This window comes from Condylostylus longicornis, unplaced genomic scaffold (assembly GCF_029603195.1).
Source record: "Condylostylus longicornis isolate FDR11 unplaced genomic scaffold, ASM2960319v2 ptg000004l, whole genome shotgun sequence".
Taxonomy (NCBI): Eukaryota; Metazoa; Arthropoda; class Insecta; order Diptera; family Dolichopodidae; genus Condylostylus; species Condylostylus longicornis.
Window position 1 is genome coordinate 5,943,259 of NW_026577973.1, and position 14,341 is coordinate 5,957,599.

General features: G+C 23.9%; 1 protein-coding gene across 1 annotated transcript; it reads left to right on the plus strand.

The window, feature by feature from the left end:
- The first annotated feature begins 778 nt into the window (after nt 1-778).
- Nucleotides 779-3,289, plus strand: LOC129612667 (neprilysin-1). The gene has a single exon (XM_055526389.1). It carries the CDS (start codon nt 779-781, stop codon nt 3,047-3,049), a length of 2,271 nt encoding a protein of 756 aa, XP_055382364.1. The 3' UTR covers nt 3,050-3,289.
- The last annotated feature ends 11,052 nt before the right edge of the window (nt 3,290-14,341 follow it).

Here is a 14,341-nt window from a genome sequence, read left to right on the forward strand (position 1 = left end):
TAAAAGGTTCAATTTTAAATTGCATAGTTTTCAATGTTCATACATAAGTAGACCATGGATGTGAACTTCGAAGTAACCTTGGTAATTGAATTCTGCGCAATTTATATACAAAACAAAAATTACCGAGGAGTATAAAAAAAATTAATAAAAATTTTAGGACTTTGTTTCAGCAATCTAACCATAATGATATTCTATGACTAAAATAGTGTTTAATAATTTAATAAATAATTTTCATATACTTATGAATTTACAGTTGATTTTTTTAACAAAATTCGTTTGCTATTCTTAACACACTGAGTGTCGTAGAAAATAGATATTATGCCTAATTTAAGGGCACTTTCAATAACAAGCCTTTAAATTTTAAATTATAACACCACATTATTGTATTAACGTTTCAATATCAACCTTTTGTCGTGTTAATTAGAAATCATTGATAAGAGATGCGTGCTTTAATAATATCGCGTAACTTTAATTTGTGTCGAATCAATTCTTTTTGATTAAGGGGAATCCTACCTATGGACACTTGCATTTATTTATTTTTCATCTTAATCTTTTAAACTATCAAACCAAATTCAATATTTTCTTAAAACAAAAAAAAAAAAATGTGATTATAATGATATACCAACATAAAGTCGGAACCAATAAATATAAAAAATATTTACAAAATTTAGTCTAGTTTGCTTTATCATCGGATGAACTTGAAATTGAGAAAAAAATTATTTTTTAATTATAAATTGCGGAATAATAAGAAAACAGCTAAAATTTTTTATTTGACGAGATGCAAAATCGGTTAAGAATCAACTTAAAACTAAAATTATATCAGTTCATACTGATATTTATTGTTGCAATTATTTTTCAAAATCATTCAACAAATTCAACTATCATTAAATTTACAAACTCTTCGCAAAATCCTTTTGCAATAAAAAACATTAATAATAATTTTATTTTGAAAAATTATGATCGTACTTCAACATTTTCAGGAAAGTTAAAAGAGATTGAAAATAATTTAATACATAGTAATAGACGACAGCGTTTTAATCGCGACACATATAATCATCAGACATTAGCAACGACAACAACAAAAGGAAAGAAAAATGTCAAGTTGATTCAATTAAATGAAATAATAAAAAATGCAATTAATTTTAATGCCAATCCTTGTGATAATTTCTATGAGTATGCTTGTGGAAATACCATAAATTCGATTATGGTTCGTGATATTACAACATCAACAACAACAGGCACTATTTTTAATAGAGCTGATATAAAAAGAACTATTGAAAATTATTTATATGTTGACGATGAAAATAATTTATCAGATGTTGAAATAAAAGCAAAAGAATTTTACAAATCATGCAAAGAATCACGAAATGTTGGTCTTTTAAAAAATACAGAATTGTATAGAAATACTGGGGGTTGGCCTATTTTAGAAAACAATTGGAATGAAACATCAATATTTAATACATTATTAGAATTTAGTAAAATTGGACAAAATCATTTTTTTCAACATAAAATTTCATTACAAAATAATAAAAGGGTTATTGAAATTTTTACAACATTATCTGGACGGTTGGACCCAAATGAATTCAATCGAACTACATATGAATTATTACAGGATATTGGAATAAATAAACGTATGAAAGAAATATTAATAGAAGAACTTTTAGAATTTGAGCAGGAACGTGATAATATTGCTGAATATAAGAGAAGACGGAGTAATATTCGTTTAAATATAATCGAATATTCAATTGATGATTTTCAAGTAAAATTTCCACAATTTAATTGGAGTGAATTTTTTAAAAATATTATCGGAAAATCAATACGTTCTAACGATATTTTAATAGTGTATGATGAAATCGTATTCATGAAAATTTTAGATTTTATTAAAAATTCTAATCCAGTTAAGGTGTCAAATTATTTTTGGTCAAATTATTTAAAAAGTACAACAACTCGCGATTGTGTTGATTTACTTAAGAAATATTTTAATCCCGTTTATATGACAATATTAGAACGTCCTTCATACAATAAATTTGACATCATACAATTATTTAGTGAAATTCGTAAATCATTTGATTCAATTAGACATGAGTTTCCACAAAAATGTCATATTGAGTCGGCTGCTGATTCACAAAATTCAAATGTTTATTTAAATCGTCAATTGAATTTCTTATTACATGGTGACGTCAAGTTAAATACACAATATGAGTCATTACAAGTAAACCAAAAAAATTTTTATGAAAATTTAGAAAGATGCAATACCTTTCTAACAACAACACAGAGTCGTTACAAAAGTAAAATTATTGATTTTTATAATTTATTTAAAAATAATTTAAATTTAGTTATACGTAATCGTGATGCAATAATGTCAACGAATTTTGGTAGTATTGGCATAAATTTAGCATCCGAAATGATTAAAGGTGAAAACAAAACATTATCAGCATTATTATCCTGCTATAATCCGAATGCATTTAGTATAACACCTACAGATACACAAGATGATAATGTTGCTAATAGGAAAAATAATAAGAAATCAATGCTATATCGTAATTTCTATACTAATTTTCCAACATGCTCTGATTTAGATAATTTATTAAAAGGAGAAATCCGAGGTGAAGGTTTGAGTGAGTCAAAACCAATATCTGAATCAGATGAAAATATTATAAAACAAGATTTTCTAATTAATTATTTTGCTGAGAAGCAATCATTTTTAGGATTAAAATCGTGGATTCAATTTGTAAATAAAAATAATGGACAAGATAGTATTAGAAAATTAGAATATGAAGTCTTGGATGAATTTAAAAATTTAACAAACGAAAAATTATTTTTTATCAATGCCGCTAAACGTAAATGTAATCAAGTATATGAGAATACTGGTTTATACAGGATGATTACAGGATCAAATGATAGAACGCAAACTGGAGATAGGCGACAAAGGCAACAAATGGAAATTGAAAATATTACAAAAAATTTCATAAATAAATATTTTCGTAGATTTTTCAAAGAATTTGATGTAATATTTCAATGTCCTTCACGAGATACATTATCTTGTTAGATATTATTATAATATGTAAACATAAGTATAAGATTTTCTTGTTATAAATGTAACAATTTATAACTACATATCAGTGGATAATTATGTAAATTAATTTCGAGAGTTTTTCATTTTATCGAACCAGACATTTCTTATTTGATTATTATTTACAATATGTTAAAGAGCTAAGATTTTTTGTTGTAATGTAAAATAAATATAATTTAAGCGATCTTTGAATAATTTCCAATAATTATTATTGATAATTTTTGTGTATTTTATTAAAATATGTACCATGAATGAAAAATAAAAAATTAAAAAAAAATATTGATCACTTTTTTGAGTAGAAAATTTTATATTGTTGACAAACAAATATGAACTATGTATGTATAACAGGCTGTCAGTATTAAAGACAGTAAGGAGTCACTGATTTTAGAAATAATTTAAAATTAATTTTGAAAAGAATTGTACGGCACTTTATTTAGTTTACAAACGGTATTATAATCGAAGTAAGCACCTAGTATAAAACCAAAAGTTTTTTATGTATTCAAAAATTCTTTGAAAATGGCAAAGCAAATTCAAGTTTCCAACAAAAACTTTTGTTTTGGTGAATAAAACGAAATATTATTCCAATTTAATCAAATATTAACGTACATACAAAGTATTATGTGATATTTTCACAGTGCATACATTTGTATTCGATTAACCGATATGAATGAGAATTAGAGTCACATGAATTATAAATGACATATAAATAATTGTTTTTAATATTATTACGTAGAGTGCTTCCTAAGTACTTTTTAGAGTTCTTCTTTTCTTTAATAATAATATTAACAATAAAATACAAAAAATAATTATACATAATACATCAATTATATAACTTATGTCGTGTGCCATATGAGCCTGCAATATAAATATTTTATTAAGACTCACAAACAGTAATAGTTCCTAATTATCAAGCTGCATGCCTAGATGTTGTTATGATTCAATGTTTGTATTTATTATACATACAAATAAATTATATATATAGCAAATTCAGAAAAGGTACATAAATTAATTCTGACCATTGGTGCAGTGGTTATGGCACCGGTCCTTTAACCGAAGGGTCTCGGGTTCAAACCCCGGTCAGGTCACTATAAAAATTATATTCAATATTATTATAACTTAATATACAATACTAATAAAAATATTATACAAGTAATTTTCAAATATTCCTAATATTCGATATTAAAAAAAACTAAGAAAAATCAATAGTAAATATTAATAACCTCAAATAATTAATATATAAATAAAAACTACGGCAGGCTAGTCACCTACCTAGTTAAACCCTATGACGCTATGAAACTAGTGCAAGTGAAATCATGCACTAGCCCTATGCTCCTTCTAGGAGAGAACAAAGGAAAAAAAAAAAACATAAATTAATTCTATAGAATTAAACTAGAATTTTAAATTTTTGCTATTAATATTGAATAGGACAAAATCGAAAATGGAATTTAGAAATTGCAAATTTGTTAATATCTTTTTATATCGTGCGTTGTTCTAATAACACAAGCAAGTAATAAACTCAAAAATTCTCAAAAATTGTCAAAATTGTCAAAATCGGTCAAAAATAATTTTTAACAAAAGTTTAGTTGCTTGCTATAGCTAGTTTCTTTTGCCTTACAATTTTTTCTATTTACAATTAGAACTCGGGGTCAAATAGATCATTACATCAGTAATGTATGTATAGTACATTGTGAAGTATGCAAATTTTTTATACTTAAAATTCATCGAAGTTAAAATTTATGTTAAAAATATTATATCAAATATCTCTGTTGTAACTTGTGAATATTTCAAGAGCTTTGTCTGAAAATCTAAATTGGGATTGGCTGTTAAAATTCAATTGAATTTAATGTATAGTACAATGTTGAAATAATAAATACATAAATCAAATCAATGTGGCGATTTGCTTTGTTCTGTCGGATACGATATGTCCTATAAATTTTATTTGAATATTTTTTTTTTGTTTTTTAAAAAAAGGGTGCCAAAATTTGAATTTTTAATTTTAATTACATTATAACATGCCATAACAACAGAGAAAAATTAAGTCATTTCAATAAAAAAATTACCATCAATTAAAACAACAATTTTTAGGTTTTCCAAGTGATAAATTTAATCAAATATAGAAAATAGGAAAAGAGAAATAATGTCATAGCAATCAACTCGCAATAATAACCTTAACTACTTTACATCTACATACCGGTAAAAGAGTACATATATAGTAACTTTCTTTGATTCTCAACTTATTTCACTGTAAATTTAAATATTAAATATGTAAACGTGCGGTGAATAGAAATATGGTACATTTATGCAAATGAAAATTTAACGCGTGATTTTTGGCAATAAAATAATAAACACGAAAATTATCCTAGAAGTGCCATATTATATAAAAAAAACTGTAATCCTGTACTGGAGCATAAATCTTACGGAGTAAATTTCTGATTTAATCGATTTATTTAATATGAACAGGAATTAATTAAATTAAATCCATAAAGTTGTATCGGGCGGGAGTTCGCATAAATTTTGGAATGGAATGTTAATGCAACATTAACCTAAAATGGTCGATATAGATTCATAAAAGTGAATTGTTACTTAGAATTAGAATTATTCATAATACGCTCCATATTAAATTGAAAACTTTAATTTTTTTTTGCAAAAAAGATAAGTAATTGGAAGCTATTGCAATAAAAGTTAAAAATTTAATTAAAAATATGAAGGTTACAATCAATAAAAAACATTCGAAAAAAGTCTAATTCGATGTCAATCCTTAATTAAAATATTTTCAATTTATTAATTAGGAAATTACAATCATATTTCCTCCTCTTAGAAACAATGAAATTTGATTTGAATGATTAAATATTAAAACAAAATATTGAAATTGTCTTGGATTGTAATTTCTTACTTTTACTTTCTTTATCTTCCAAAGAGTTTTTGTTTACAATAACTAAAACATTAATTCAAGCTACATTAATATATTGTTCCGGTATTGAAAATTATACTCATTACAAATTCAAAAAATTTAAGAATCCGTGTGCATTAATTCCTCACTTTTGTTAGAAAATATTCAGATTTACATTTCAAAAAGAAAACTAATCAATTTTAAAGAATCCATTGAAGAAAGAGTAGAAAAGATTGTAATATATTATATATGTATATCGGATTTATTTTCCTGTGAAAAGAAAAATTGAAAATCCGATTAATTTCAATGAAGTAAAAATTAAATCAACATGAGTAAAAAGAGAGAAGCAAAATCAAAAAAAAAATTTTTTTTCAAAATTCCTAGAAACCACAAATTTAAATGAAAAATTTATCCTTATATTAATTTATTCAAAAATGAAGATGGAACGTTATAAACCGCTCTTTGTAACTCTTAAAAAAAGATATATTTTTTTTTTGTATCTTTTGCTTTTCAGTGGATCCATACCTCATCTTAAAACTACAAAAATAATAAAACAGTATAGAAAGAATAATTCAAATATCTTGAAATATTCACGATTTTTCTTTTTTTAATTTTCTAAAATTTGAATTCAAATCGCATTGCTAAATCAAAGTACAAAAAAAAAATTTAAATCTCTTTATTCGATATCGATAAAATTTTCAATTTTAGACTTTACAAAAAAAATTTTAATTGAAAAAAATAAACTTTTCTTGGATCTTTGAAAATAAAATAAAAAAAATCTTGGAGAAGAAAGAAACAGTGACATTTCATTGTAATAGAAAAGAATGAGTACTTTTTCTGTTATTCAATAATTTAAATTTGGAAATGAAAACTGAAAAATTCTCTCGTTACTTGTTTTTCATATTATATTTGAAACGTTGATGTGCGGCTTTCTAGATTTTGCATTAAATGCGTAGTCTATATTGTTATTTGCGTAGAATTATTCAGTTTGAATATTATCCATAATATAAATCTATTTACCGAATACCGAATTTGATTAAATGGGTGAATATACCATAGGAATTGATTTATAGTAATCAATTTACTATATTATATCTTGTTGGAGTAGTGGAATTCTTAAATTTGTATCTGTACGTTAGATTGCAATTACGTCAAAGTACCAAAATTCATAATGAAATACGAAATAAAATTTTTAAGAGATATATAAGATTTATTTCTGTATTAAATTTATTAAATTAAAAAATTTTTTGTTGAATAATTAAAGGTTTCGTATTTTAAATTGTTTGTGTGTTTAGGGCAAATTTTCCTTTTTATTCGATTTTGTCTTTATTATGCAATTTATATGCAATTACTAAAATCAATTCCTACATTGGACTTAAATGTCAGAGTTGTTTCAATTTGTTTAACCCTGTTTACTTTTTTCCCCATTTCCAAAAACGAATATTTCAGCTTGAAAAAAAAGGACGACATTTTAACTCATTATTTTGTAGAAATATGGAAAAATAGAAGTATTTCTCCATACCAATTATATTTCAATACAATTTTATTCCTTACTATTAAAAATTATTGTGCAAAATATTAAAAAAAAAAAATTGTTTTTTATTTTTTCCTAATTTTATGGATGAAAAATTTCATTAAATTAAACTCTTAACTTAACTAAACGAATGTTAATCAAATTTTATTTTTAATTACATAATAAGATTAAGTTCATTTAAACTGCATTGCGCTAACACAAGTTAACAATTGAAAAAACATTTCTTTTAAAACGGAAGTCACCATGAAAAATACAACGTATTCATGCGATTTTGAATTCGAATTAAGGAAATTGGCAAAATTTTAAATTTAAAATCCTTTGCACCATATTTTTATTTTTAATTTGTAAAATAATTTTTAGTTTGTTAGCTTTAATAGGTACTCGTGAATATAGTTTTTAATTTTTTGAGTGCGAAATTTTCACGAAAGAAAACTCACAACAAAGTATTTAATTATAAAATTTTTTAAATTTAATTTTTTTTTAATGCTGACATTCTAAAAGATTTTATTATGCCATTGTTCGAAACAAAAGTACTTAAGCTTATTTACATACACACATATGTGTTAACATACTTATTCTAGGTGTATATAAAATGTACAAATGTGTACATACACAAATTCAAAAGTGCTAACGAAAGTATATTATTGTTAAAAATTAACTAAATTTAAAGTAAAATTTAAATGCAGCTTGATGTTGAAGATCAAGAAAATTTTTTCGGAAACTATACGGTAAAACTTTATAAACTGAAACTAAAATACATATATGGCTTATTCTTAAATATTGCCATATATGTATTTGGAATGAATTACGTGTTTGCAATTGCTGCCATAACCACAAATTGAGTTTCTTCAGATAAAAATAATCCACAATTTGTTCACAAATGATCTTTATATTCATAATAATAGTGGTCCGTTAACACAGTGTAATATCAGTTCACATCAGGAGTGACATAGCGGAAATATCAGTTCTTAGTTTTTTTAACTTGAAAACGAAATCATTATGTTAACGGTAAGCGAAGGTAATTACAAAGTTTGGCGCCAAGAAACTGTTTTTAACACTACTTGGTTATTATCTGCGGGATTATTGCTCTATGTACCAAAACCAGATAGATTGCTATTTTCGTCAATTAAGATCACAAATATTGCATAAAGTAATAAAAAAATGTAATCGGATCCATTAAGCGTAGCGCAAAAATTTTCCTTTTCTTCAATCTGTATTAAGTAACAGCAATTTCGGACAGTCCAATTGAAAAACCCTTTATAATTACTAAAAAATTTGTTTTCATAACTTATTTTTTTAAAGTTGTTAGAGATAAATTTTAGATATTTTTTTTTTTATTGAAAAAAATTCATATAAAAAAATATTAAATAAGCATACAAAAATTTATTATGCAATACCTTAGATTTTCTCTTATTTTTATTGAAATTCATTCTTAAATAAAAATTCATATTTAAGCTCCTTAAGTTTCTGTCTAAAGATAATAGTATCGTTTTATTAAATTATAGTTGTATAAATATATAATAATCAAATATTTCATAACTTCTTCTAACAATATTTTCATTTTTCCAGGATATTTTTCTTTTCTCGCTCATACTTATAACATAATCTTTTTCTTTTGTATTAAATTTCTATCATGCTTCACATGAATTTATTGTTGTAGCAGAAACGTACTCGTACACAAAATTTAAGGTATTCTTTTTTTCTATACATTTATGTATGTATGTAGATATTCAAATATTATCGATTGTACGTCCAATTGAATTGAAAAATAAATACTGAAACTATGCAATAAAAACTTATTTAAAAATTATTATTTTTTGAAAGTTGATTTTAAGAATATTAAAAAAAGAAAATATTATTAAAAAATTATTGCTTTAAATTGATTTTAGGGGATGTAAGAAAAGAGAAAGTAACTATAAACTTAATCCCAAAATTACTTTAATATGAAAAATGAAAAAAGTTTTAATAATCTGCTTTCCTGATAAAAAGAAAAAGGAGTAAATATAGGAGTATTAAAAAATTATATTCATGATATCAAATCTAGATTAGCTTTAAAAACGAAGCTTTGTTTTAAGTCAGAGTAAAAAATTCTTATGAAAAATATTTAAATAGTTAACAGATTTACATTTTGCTTATATACGAAGTCTTTATATTCATTTTTTCTAAATGAAGTTTTGATAAAAACAAGAAATGGGATTTGAAATGTGATTTTAAGGGTGTGAATAATTTAAATTTTTAAGATTAGTTATATGTTTAGCATATTTTGTTATATTACTTTAGTATTTTAAGTATTGCAAGCTTTGTAAAATTTTTTGATTTATTTCCTACACATTATACAAAATTTGATACCCCAAATGCAAACAAAATCAATTTCTTCAAATATGTAACTTACAAACCTATATTCGTCGGAAAAGGAAAGAGTTCAAAATATTATGTACATATACTGGGAAAAAGTGCTCCTGACTTAATAGCTTAATAATTCAAATTATAAATTAGAAAGTTTCATATAAATTTTACTTGTGCAGAATGCAAGGCTCACTGGTTGTTTAAATGTACATAAGAACAACATTTTGTAAAAAGAAATGTAAATCATCTGAAACGATAATATTATAAAAGTCTTTGATGTTATATTTTCAGTTTCACTTACATGCATTACCAAACACTTGAAATATCACACAATCTGCTTTTCTATATTATTATATAAAATTAAAAGTAGAGGCTTATGTTTGGAGATATTTTTCTATTTCAATTTTTTTTTTGTTTCTTGAAATTTTCAGTGTTTGAATGTAAAATAAATGCGTAGCCAATTTATTTTATAAAAGAATTATTCACCTCAATATATTACATACAGACATGAATACAAAATGTATGGAAATCAATTGTAAATAATGAAATGCTGAAATTTAATTTTCTATCCATAGAATTTTTACCTCTTTGCTAGAATTGTAATCTTTCATGAATTTTGTGCTGTACTATTCTGAACTATACCAAATTTAAAACATATGAGCATATTTACGATAAGAGAAAAACGTACATTTTATGCAAATGTGTTTAATTTTTTTTCTAAATAAATAACATATTTTTTGGCGCGATTTATCTATTTTTGTTAAAAAACGAATTGAAAATGAAAAAGCATAAGAAATAACTTTTTCAACTTTAGTGAATTTGTTGTATATAAAAAGAAATATTGAGGGTTTAAGAAAGTCTGCTTACATTTATATACTTATGTAAATTTTATGTAAGCAGATATAAGAATGTGTATGCATTATATATACTAAGTGTACTATACCATATTTTCTTGAGAAGCATTTCTAATATCTTGATTCTTCAGGCAAACTAATGTTTAACATTTTTATTCCTTATTTTTCAATGTTACTTTTATAACAGATCTTTTATTGAACGAATTAATTTTGATTTTTTATTCACCTCTTTTTTCTTATGTAAAACAAAATAAAATTTATGTAGGTATGTATGTACTTGTACAACATCTGTAAGAATTTTATAGGTATATATATATACTCTAAATATGTGAGAGTATAATAAACATTGTTATAAGCATATATTCAGGCGTAAAATGTGTGCTCCATTATTTTTCATGTGAAATTTGTGTTTGACATAATATTGAACACTTTTACATTATATCTGCTTATATAGGTAGATATGAAAGTTTATTTATACATGTATGTGTTCATTGTATAATATGTAAGTAAGATTTTTTTTTTGTTAGGTTGTCAAAAGATAATAGAAAATAATTTTATATTATATTTTTTACATGTGAGTAAGTACATATGTATTAGGATACTTATCCTCTGTTACTTTAAATGTAAAAAAAAACAAAAACAAAACATTTGCTACAATAAAATTTACATTGTGTAAAGAAATAAAAGTAAAGGAGAGGTAAAAACAAAAAAAAAAAATGTACAAAATTTTAAGGTGATGGAAAGAGATCGAAATATAAATTTATTCTGATAGAAGAAGAGTTGAAATGTAATTTTAACAACAGGGTTTCCTGCTTAATTTTACCTGTTTTTTTCACCTTGCATTTTAAGAAAAAAGAAATCAATAAGCGATACGAATAAAGTACAAAAGATGTTAAAGTTAGTTATTTCCTATATTTTAATCAATTGCGAGTATTCTTAGAATTGAAGAAAATGGATAATGTCAGATCGGGCGGTATTTCATACATAAAGATATTTACTACAAATTACAATTACAAAATTAATTTATGCATTACAAACTTTCTATATATAAATGTTTTATGGCTTATTAGAATTTGTGATTTGAAAAATTTGTATTGAGTTTTCCTATCAGAGAAATTTGGTTATTGTAGGACTTTTTATAAAATGTCTAGGAATAGTTTTATTCCTAGACATTTTATACTTAACAATATTATAGTGAAGTTGTATTGAGTAGTGCAGTTAAATCATATGAAATGATAACTTTATACATGGAATCGCCAAATATATTGCTTCACTTTTACGTTTTTGCAGTATTGCTTTCATGCACTCGAAATAATTCGTGAAATTTTGGTATTTCTATTATTATTAAGATAACGGTAGTAAAATAAGTTGTCAAAATAATTATATTTGCTTTCGATTTTAGGAACTCAGTATTATTCAATATGGCTAGATTGAGATTACGTAAATTTTTACAATGTAACTAAGAAAATTTTAAACTTAAATGTCAATTTGAGGGTTTGGTAGTCCTGCTTGTAGCAAAAATAAATGTATTATGTAAGTGTAGAACAAAAATTGAAATGAAAAAACAAAAAATTAACTAAAATGGTTTTTGTAGCATCGATCAAATCCAGGCGCTTTTTTATACAATCAGTTTTCTTTTTTATTTTCTTATGATGGAAAATAAGTTGACATATTAACAGGGCACAAAATGTTAATCCTGTAATAAAAGAAAATCAAAAAAGGAAAAACAAGACCTACAAATACATAGACCCACAAATTTTCGACAAAAAAAAAAGGATATTATTTTAAACAAATACTGGAAGAGGAACAAAAAGGCTCTTTTTTTTCTTTAAAGTATATGTACAAAAGATTGGAATACAGTTTTTTTTTCCAGGAAAATATAATAATAATCCTTTTATATTTTTCGTCCTGAATTTAAATTTTGATATCTTTAAAATGTTTTTCTAATAAAACAAGTGTGTCCCATTGTAATATTTTCCTTAAAATTTTTTTTCTCCTTTTTCTCCATTTTAATAAAATCAAATTTTACCAATTTACATTTTTTACATGTATATAAAATAGTAAAAAGGATGTTTTTATGTACGTATAGATTTATACATATAAACATCAATTTAAAAATTAAATTCAAGGAAGTTGAAAATATTTTATGGAAAAGAAATAGAAAAAATTTTCACAAAAGAAATTATAGAAATGTTATTGTTAGGCCTGCCATTGTATAAATTTCAAATATGTATCCTTTACATACAAAAGTTTTTTTTTCTTTGAAAAGTAATGGAACTTGTAAGAAAGAAAATATTATGTTTTTCGTTCAAGATTTAATTAAATTGAGTTTAATAATAATAAATTATGTTGATTCGTAAATTTGTAAAAAAAAAACAAATAAATTCTTTATGAGAGCTTAATCAAACATAAGTCATGCTGTTCATTTTGCATTTGTGTTTTCAGCATGGTGTTCTGCATTCTTAACTAGTTTTATTTGTACAAGCAAAACAAGAAAAACAAGTAAAAATTAGTTTAAGTTTAATTATTTTACAAACTATTACAAAATATTTTTTATACAAAAGTAAAATATACCTAAAAAAAGTTAAAGACTGCCACATTATATATTGCCATGGAATTTGAGGAAATCTAAAACAAACTATGCTACTCAATCAAAAAATAGAATGTGAATTGTTGGGTATCAGAAATGTATGAGAATGAATTGCTATGGTTTTCTTTTTTAAAAAGTAGTATATTAGAAATATTAGTTAATAAATAAGCCAAAAATCAGAAGAAACATTATATTTATGGACGTTTAATTTTTACTTTAAACTCTAGAATAATAATAATTTGAAATTACAGGGCGTAAATCTAGTGCCCAAAAGAATTCGTATTATCAAAAGAATTCGTATTTTGCCGAATACACAGTTGAAAATGTAATTCTTCCTAATAAATCGGAAAAAATAATACAAACTACTTCTTACGTTATAATTTTGATTAATCAATGCATAGCAAAAAGCTATGCATTTTGACAACGAACTCCTTTTCTGATATCTTGAGAGAGATTGAGAGAGATAAAAATTTAAATGAAACAAACATATTTTTTTCCCTTTCCATTTATTGTGTGTACATGTGTGCAAATCTCTAAAATTTCAATCGATTTTAATATTGTTATAAAATTAAATAAATTTAAAAAAAAACGTGGGGCAGTAAATTGTGACACATATTATGTAAGTATTATTTTATATACGTATACATGTATGTATATAATGATAAATGTTTTAATTCAATTTCCATTTTTAATGTATTCAACCGCAATATTACGCATTCACACAAACTAATAAATAACAATATTTATAAGGACGTAAACAAACAAAATGTCCTTGTTATAAATTAGGTTTTTTTTTTGTTTTTTATTCATAATATGTATACTAATGTACCTAAAATTTGTATATAAATGAAAATAATAATGAAAGCAAAAAATATATTTAAGTCTATGGTAATAAGAAATACGAGTATAAAATTAAGTTTAATATGACTTATGAATGGTTTATGAATAGTGAATGTTTTTGCTGTTGAGGTTTTAATAGAATAGGTCTAAATTGTTAATAGTACAAAAACCCTCCGGGATTGAATTATGTATTAATGTACATTTAAAATTTTTG

What these genes read in the sequence shown, in the direction of transcription:
- LOC129612667 (XM_055526389.1), top strand. Translation starts at nt 779, where the DNA reads ATGCAAAATCGGTTAAGAATCAACTTAAAACTAAAATTATATCAGTTC.